Raw genomic sequence first — 8,833 nt, forward strand, 5'->3', positions numbered from 1 at the left:
CCCAGCCCCCCCCCCCCCACAGCCCTACTTTTCAAAAGCCTCATATTTCTGTGCTGGATCCTCTCTATGAGCAAGGCACAGATAGGGGTGGGTGGAAGAGTACCACTAAGGCCTAGTTCAAAGTGGGATCCTGAACCAACAGTCCATGCCAGGAAAGATGTCAAATTCAAACCAGTTAAATTGTAACAAACACCTGGGCTCTGGTGGCTCACTTTTGTAGTTCTAGCTACTCAGGAGGCTGAGATCTGAGGATGGCATTTCTAGGCCAGCATGGTCAGACAAGTCCATGAGAAAGTCCAGTTAACCACCAGAAAACCAGAAATGGAGCTGTGGCTGTAAGTGGTAGAGTACTAGTCTTGAACACAAAACCTCAGAGACAGTGCCCAGGCCCAGAGTTCAAGCTCCATGACTTCCAATAAATATAAATAAATAAATAAATAAATGTAACCAGGAGAGGTCTAGGCCAGAGGTCCAACACCAGGGGTTCTGATATGTTGGTTCTGGCCACCAGCTCCAGTGAGCCAAATAAAGAAAATAGAAGTAGTAAAGGACAGAGAAATGATATTTATTATATAGCACAAGTATGCCATAGCAAGAGAGAAAGCTTTAGCCCATCTTTAGAGCACAGGCATTAGTTTTAGGTTTGTTTGTTTATTTCTATTAGGCTTGAACTCAGGGCTTTGTACTCTCTCTTGTTTTTTTTCACTCAAGGCTAGTGCTTGAGCCACTTGAGCCACAGCTCCACTTGTGGCTTTTTGATGGTTAACTAGAGAAAAGAGTCTCAAAGACTCTGTGCTGGCTTTGAACTGAGCTCCTCAAATCTCAGTCTCCTGAGAGTATAATGCTCCCAGGATTATAGGTGTGAACCACCAGCACCCAGAACCTGTAGCTTTAAATAGAGGAAGAATTGGGATGAGGATGAGAAGTAAATATAATTATAAACAATCTCTACCACAGATGTGGTTTGATTGTCAGGGTGTTAGCTCAAGATTCATCATGGGGGACTAGTCAGGATAAGAAAGTCCCTGCTGTTTGTGGCACAATGATGGAGGACTCTTGTCATAGTTGTTATCTGTCAGGCCTGTTCTTCTCGAATTCCAAGGTAGCTATAGAGTTGACTTCAGAGAAAACTGCTCAGAGCAAAGATAGATCTCCAAAGCCAGGGGCTGCTGGCTCAGGCCTGTAATCCTGCCTACGCAAGAGGTTGAGATCTGAGCTGAGAGACTCTTATCTTCAGTTGACCACCAAAAAGAAGCTGAAAGTAGAGCTGTGGCTTGAAAGGATCCTTCACATCCATCCCAGGGGACCACCTGGAGGCAAGCAAGCACAGAAGAAAGATTATTACATATTTATATAATATATTATTATTATATTATATATTTATTAGAGGGGCCATATTTCCCCAAAGAGGGAGCACATGGCATCCATCCCTATTCAAGTAGCAGGAGGGTCTGGGGTCAGGAAGTAAGGTAGGTGCATGCTCAGATGGGTCTGGGTGGAGAGAGGGAGTGGCCAGCTTTATGGGAACTCAGGGCTGGATGGAGCTGAGGACCAAAGGTGGGCATAATGCTAACAGGGCTCAATTAGTAGAGGGCTAGGTTTGAGCAAAAAAGCTCAGGAACAGTGCCTAGGCACTGAGTTAAATTCCCAGAACACACACACACACACACACACACACACACACACACACACACACACACACACACACACACACACACACACACACACATCCTACACCAAATTAAAAAAAAAAGGAGACACCAGTGGTGGCAGGAACGCCACGCTTTCAGTTCCTTTTGGGCTCTTGCAAGTCTCTGTGAGGAATCTGCATTTCAGCAAGATCAACTTTTCTAAGTCTCTTCTACAGAATGGGAACTTACATTTCAACAAGATCTTTACACAGTTCAATAGCAAGTTGAGTCTGTTAAGCTCTGAAGTGTGTGTGTGTGTGTGTGTGTGTGCCTGCGTGCACGCACATGCTGTTATTTGGTCTTGATCTTTGGTACTCAGTGCTGTCTCTTAATTATTTTGCTCAAAGTGTCACTTTACCACTTCTGATTCTCTGGTGGTTAATTGAAGATACCAGTCTCACCGACTTTCCTGCCTGAACTTGCATTGAACCATGATCCTCAGATCTCAGCTTCCTGAGTAGCTAAGAGTACAGGTGTGAGCCATCAGCGATCCGCTCATTTATCATTAATTCTGATAGGTGGCAAACTTCTTTCTGGAATCTATAATCACCCACAGATGTAAACAAATGCATTGTGTAATCTGCTGTAGATTTAATCCCAGGCTGGAAGTTTTGTTCTGAACACTTCTGTGTTTCTTAGCACCTATCAATAAGGTGCTAGTGGTTGCTTGGGGCACAGGATGAGAGAATAGCACTGGAGGGTACTATCTAGAATAGAATAGATAACAATTATATTCAAATAAATAGGATAGATAGGTAACAGGGGTAATGCCCTTGATTCTTGTCCTCACATAACTTCGTTGAGTGTAGGCATTCTGAGTTCCAGCTGTCCATTCATGATGTTTGGCTCATGCTCTCCACCTAAGCAGGGAACTCTTTGGGACAAGAGACCACGACTTGCCCATTTTTCTGGTCTGCAAAACAATAGTTCTTTATAATGCAAATAAGACCCCAAGTTCAAACGCACCTACACTATCAATTTTCATAAACTCCCTTATAATGTGGAGACTTCTGGAATGTTCTTGACCAGGCAGTGGAGGTTGAGGAATGGTCCTTTGACAAATGTCTTTCCTTCTCTTCTCTTTTTGTGGGTGAGGGAGCAGTGTTGGAATTTGAGCTCAGGGCCTCACCTTGGTAAGCAGGTACCACTAGAGCTACACTCTCAGCTCTTTTTCCTTTTGAAATGAGGTCTCAGTATGTTGCCCTGGTTGACCTTGAACCCATGATCTTCCTTTTTCAGCCTCTCCAGGGCTGGGATTATGGCATACATTATCAGTTATGTGTGAGTTCCAGAACTCTAATTCCCCCCCCCCCCCAAATGAAACTTCAGTCATACCTAGGGCTAAAAACCTGGCAGAAAAATTGGCAGAAGAGTCTATATCATGACTCAGTTCCAGCGGAGACCACTTAAATCACTTCCAGTAGCAAATGAGTGGCACTCATCTCCTCCTCCCATCCCCAGGCCTGCGGGCAAGGTCTTCAGACTGGAGTCTATTGTCTCCATAAAGAAAAATCTTTCCTTCTGGGAGGACTCGGTCCACCTGACTCATGAAGGAAATTTATTGTGCGGGATGAGGCAGGCAGGAGGAATTAAGGAACTAAATTGGAGGAAGTTGCTGATATGACTTTTTATTTCCCTCTTCTGTCACTTCTCTCTTTCCCAAGACTGTCAAATTTATACCTGTCTGGACAGGACTTTAGCTTCTAGAACATCAAAGTATATATATGATGGGACATAGTCTACTGAGCTGTTAAAAACTTTTATTATTGGTAGTGGGACTTGAGCTCAGGGTCTTGTGATCATTCAGTTTGTTTGGCTGGTGCTCTACCACTGGAGCCATGCTTCTAGTCTGGCTTTTTGTTGGTTGATTGGAGATGAGAGTCTTTGGGGCTGGCCTTGAACCTCCATCCTCAGATCTCAGCTTCCTCAGTAGCTAGGATCACAGGTGTGATCCTACCGGCACCTGTCCTTCTAAGACTTTTTTGTTCTTTGCTTAGAAATTTGAAGACGTTTCTACAGCTCTTTCATTCTAAAGTGCATCCAGTTCTAAGCTCCAGCAACCCAATCAACTGGCATGATGGATGGATAGAAGTGGAAAGAAGGAATAGAATTCCCAAATGAGGAAGCCAAATTCCCAACCTTTGATCTCTTACTGTTTTCACTTAGCTGAGAGGTCTCAGCATTCATTTGAGCCCTGAATACCTATATTCAGTTGCTCTAGAAGGAACAATAGTCTGAGGCATTTTGACAACCCATGTTAAGAGAGACCATAATTCCAGGATCCAGGACTGGGGCTATGGTTTAGCCCCTGGAATGGTTGAGCTGAGACCAGTCTGCAGCAACACTCTTTATATACGAAAGACCCACTAAGTGGTGACTCCTTTTGGTCTGAGAGGGAGGTAGGCATCATATCTATTTGACTTTATCATTTGTGAATCAAGAAAAGTGTAATATAGGGTGATAGCAACGTTTTCTTATCACGAGCTAATTTTATACACCATTCCGAATTCTATAAAATAAATGGATACCACAATGTCTCACTCCTTGTGTTTTTCCGAGGCAAGAGTTGCTGTTAGGATGGAAACAATTACAGAGCATCTAAACCGGACTTTCACAAGATACTGATTTCTTATGAAATCTGCTTCTGTAAATCAGTCAGCACAATCAGTAGACTGAGCTCCTAAAGATCCTTCAAATCTTTACTAACAGTAACAGGTAGATTCAGAGAATCAGTAGTAACTGCATGGCATCAAGCAGATATTAAATAAGCTCATCACCTGCCTCTCCTGCCAAGTAGGCTCAAACAGGCTCTTAGTAGGTCTCTTTCACTGTAAAATACAGGATGTTGTGCAACAGCTTCTATTTTCCTTTATCACTACATGCCCGTCACTCTGCTATGTGTTTTACATGGGCTGTTTTGTGTGGTGTTCACATACAGCTCAGTAGGTAAATGAGAAAAACAAGTCTAGTATCTATTAACAGACTAGCATCTGTTAACAGAGGTTGGCACAGTGCCACTTCTGAACCCTTGCGAGATCTTTCCTAGCCCTATAAACACAAACTAAGCTTCTTCTGCCTGTCCAGAAGAATTTCCTAAAGTGAAAAGAGGGTGCTCACATAGTCTAAGATGAAAGAAGATAATAATGGACTCCCAGCCACAGGTCAAACAGCTTCACTGCAGCTCCAAGCACTTTACACTACCAACAGCCTCCCTCCCACAGGGGCCCAGCTGCCTGCAAGGCTTTGTTGGGAGGCTAAGTGGCAGCCTGCTCCTCACAGCTCTCAGCCTCTGTGTCCATCCGAGTGAGCACTCAGGACAGAGTCCTAGGGCAGCCCAAAAGCAAGGATCATGATAACTGTTTGTAAAAATCTGTTTAATAAATATACATCTTAGAAGTACCAAAATAGTTACCAACAAAATACACTATCTACACAATTTACAGAGGGTAACACAAACCTTTGTAAGGTAGTAACTTTTGACCACATACTACCCAACACCACACTGGGTCAGCTACTAAATCTAGAGCGCTTCAATAAAAAGCAAAATAAATAAAATGTGGTCCTTTCGTCAGACTCTGGATAACCTTCACCTCCCCCATCCCACAAGTTTAGGAGGCGTTTCCCCCTCCCCCAGCCCCTGCAGTCGCTGGGCTTCAATTCAGGGCCTTTCGCTCTTGGCTCTTTTGCTCCAGGCTGGCCCTTTAACCAACAAAAACCACAAGTGGAGGTGTGGTGAAGGAGTCTCTTGAGTTTTCTGCCCGAGTTGGCTATGAACAGCCAGCAAAAGAGGCTTTCTCCAGGTTCCAATGATCTTTGTTGTTTTCCCACACAAAGTAATAAGACAACACACGCTGGTTCATTACAGTACAGTGCTGGGGTCAGGCAGGTGTGTAAGAATACCCTTTACATTTTTTGGGGGTTTTTTGTTTGTTTAGAAAAATAAAACTCTCTTTTTGTACAAATATACAAGTCCATGTTTTTTGTTTTTTGTTTTTTTGACATTTTCTGTTCATAACGTCAGACGCTGGCCTCCAAACACACAGTCATCGTAAGGCAGCTAAAAAACAAAAGGAATAAAAGAATCATTAAACTTCCAGAATTTCACCAACGATGTTTGGGTGATAGGAGAGCTGCTACTGGAAATAACTCAAGTATTCTTGGACTCCTTTTTTCTAGAACCCCAATGCAATAAAGCCCACAGGCTGCAGTTTTCCTATAATGTCCTCTATATTTAAAAAAAAAAATTGCTTAATTATACAGAGGGAGCTTTCGTTGCTGTATTTCCATATATGATTACAATGTACTCCAATCTATTTAATATCCTCCATCATTCCCTATTGCTGGGTGTGTGGCTCGGTAGAGCACATGGATAAGCACGTGTAAGGGGGTACCTGGGTTCAATCCCAAGGACCAAAAAAAAAAAAAAAAAGTAAGCCATTACAACCAAACCAGAAGACACACACTCTTGGGATGCTGGTTAAGCATGCTAAAATTTGAGAAACTCATTATGTTGCAATCCTTATGATAAAGAGTAGCTTTAGTTCTGGGGAATTGGGAGGGCAGAGGAGAATGGCCCATTTCTTGGCAGAATATTGAAGATGATCATGAAGACTCACCTCATCCTCTGTGAACTCTGACTCCGTGTCATAGCTCTCCTCATCCTCGCTCTCTGGTAGCATCTGGAGATTTTCCGGGGTCAGCTGACCCAGCTGCTGCTGTATCCGTATGCTTGGTCGGCCCCAAGTGAGTTGGTAAGGGGAATATCCTTGGTAAGTAACTCTATTGACATCAGCCCCACACTTGAGCAAGAGTGACACCAGATCCGGATTCTGCAGGTCTACTGCAAGGTGGAGGGCTGTCCGGCCATTACAGGGCTCCTGGAACCAAAAGCAATTGAGATGTTTATAGCAGCAGCTGGAGAGTTCTGCTTGCACCAAGAACCAGCCAAATGGTTCTCAGGAGGATTCACTCCATCTTGAGACATGAAGCACTCACCTGAGCATTCACATCAGCACCCAAGGACACCAGATGCTCCACAATGCCCAGGTAGCCATGGATAGATGCTAAGTGCAGACACGTGTGGCCTAGAAGAAGCAATGATTCAAAGTATAAGCACTTGTTTGCAAGCCTCACACCCACACCAGAAGCAAGAGCCTTACTCCTATCTTTTCTGGCACAAACAGTCATGTCTTCTGAAATTTTAGAATTCCATAACAGACTCCAACAGGCATCATTTAAACATATCTTCTCAACCTTTCACATGCTTGGGAGTTTTAGGTTTTGTCTGGACTCTTAAGTGAGTACATCTCTTTTTTCCCATCACCTGCCCTTAGATGATGCACACTGACTTACCATTGTAGTTTGTGGCCTGCAGGATGGAGTGAAGATGCTGTGTGGTGCAGGTCTGCGTGAGGACTCCCACACTGGCCAGGCAACCCTGCTCACAGGCAAGGTGGAGAGGAGTATTTCCTCGAAAGTCTCGCAGCTCAGGATCACAGCCAGCTCCCAGAAGCGCCTCAGCAATTTCTGGCTGGTTGGTGATCACAGCCAAGTGGAGTGGAGTCTACAAATGAAAGAGGTAACAGAAGGAATAAGCCATGGGAGGAAACCACAATCTGAGTCCCAGATGTCCCCTGGTTGTAGATGCTGACTCTCCCTGACAGGTGGAGGGAGAGGGGTTTGCAAATACTGGAAACCAGGTCATCAAGACCTCAGCAAACAGATGTGATTTCCTTCACGTTTTTTAGCAAGTTTGGCTCATTTGAATGTAAAAGGCCGGGGTAGGTAAAGACCCTGTGCCAGTTAATATAGAAAGTTTTTGTGGGCGATGGTGCTACATTCAGCTGCACCACTAAGGTCAGGGAGGGCCCAGCGTTAGGGAAGCGGGCGCACCTGCTGCAGATTGTTCTGGAAGTTGAGGAAAGCCAGGTCTCCCTTCACCTGGCGGATCACTTCCATGGTCAGTGACTTCTCTTCATGGATGATGGCCAAGTGCAGGAACCTGCGGGGAAGAGAGGGAAAACCCCCCCAAGGGCTGGTGAGTACGCCGCGTGGGGCCTGGGAGGCGCGGGGCCACGGGGGGGCGGGGGATTACGCAAGGCCGGGGTTTCTGGAGGCCAAGGCCTCGGTGTTTTCCGCGAGGTTATTATGAGCTGAGTGTTCCTGGCAGGTGCCCAGGGACTTTCCGGGCCCCACCCCCTGGGCGGCGGGCGCCGGCCTGGCCGCCCCGCCCTCCCGGAACGCCCTGCACTTCCCCTGCGGGCTGGGCCGCGCGGCGCCCGGGCGCCCCGCCCTCCAGAAACCCCCGCCCCGCCGGGTCCGGGCGTCCCCGCCCCTGGCCTGGGCGCGGGGAGGGGCGCGGAGGGGGGAGGGAGGATGGCGGAGAGGAAGTGAGGAGGGGAGGGGGAAGGGCGCGGGCCGCCGCCAGCAGCCTCGGCTCCAACCCCGTGCAGCCCTGCAGGGTCCTTCGCAGGCTCCCCGGCGGTGCACAGTCCCCGGGCCGGGGGCGGGGGGGCGCATGCCGTCCAGCCGGGCACCCTCCCTCCACCCACAGCACTCCCGATCCCCGCGATCTGCCCCCCTTCCCGGTCACTTACGAGTCACCGTCCTCAGTGAGCTGCTGCTTCCAGGGCTCGGCGCCCAGCGTGGCCTCCTGCGGCTCCAGGCGGATCTCGCGCAGCTCCTTCACCATCTGCTCGTAGTCCTCGTCCTTCATGGAGTCCAGGCCGCTGTCGTGGCGATCGTCCAGCAGCCGCTCCTTCTTCATCCCATCCCGGAGGCCCTCCGCGGCCCACTCCGGGGCGTGCTCGGCTGCGTGGAACATGGCGCGCAGCGGCAGTGTCCGTGCGCGGTGCGCGGGGCGCTCGCTCGGCGGTGGCGGTGGCGGCGGTGGCGGCGGCGGCGGCGCTGGCGGGCGGGACGGCGGCGGGGAGTCTGTGGGCTCGGCAGCGCCGCCGCGGCGCGCTATAAACGCTGGCAGGGGATTTCTCCGGGGCGGGGTCAGACGTGGGGAATTTCCAAGCCAGTCAGACCAGAAAAAGAACTGCCTGGGCTGAGAAGCCTAAACTCTGGGCCGGGGTTCATCGGAGAAACTCCCTGGGCTGAGCCACTTGGGGTCAAGGGCAGGGAACTTTTTGCTGAGC

At 48.0% G+C, this 8,833-nt stretch overlaps 1 protein-coding gene across 1 annotated transcript; it reads right to left on the reverse strand.

Moving 5' to 3' along the window:
- Nucleotides 1-5,689: 5,689 nt before the first annotated feature.
- Nfkbia (NFKB inhibitor alpha) lies at nucleotides 5,690-8,577 on the reverse strand. Its single transcript, XM_042677873.1, has 6 exons — nucleotides 8,288-8,577; nucleotides 7,584-7,692; nucleotides 7,044-7,254; nucleotides 6,687-6,775; nucleotides 6,308-6,568; nucleotides 5,690-5,748 (listed from the first exon to the last, which is right to left on the reverse strand). The coding sequence occupies exons 1-6, from the start codon at nucleotides 8,512-8,514 to the stop codon at nucleotides 5,701-5,703; spliced, it is 945 nt and encodes a 314-aa protein (XP_042533807.1). The 5' UTR covers nucleotides 8,515-8,577; the 3' UTR covers nucleotides 5,690-5,700.
- Between the last annotated feature and the right edge of the window lie 256 nt (nucleotides 8,578-8,833).

Source organism: Dipodomys spectabilis, unplaced genomic scaffold (assembly GCF_019054845.1).
Source record: "Dipodomys spectabilis isolate Male_0828 unplaced genomic scaffold, ASM1905484v1 ptg000042l, whole genome shotgun sequence".
NCBI lineage: Eukaryota > Metazoa > Chordata > Mammalia > Rodentia > Heteromyidae > Dipodomys > Dipodomys spectabilis.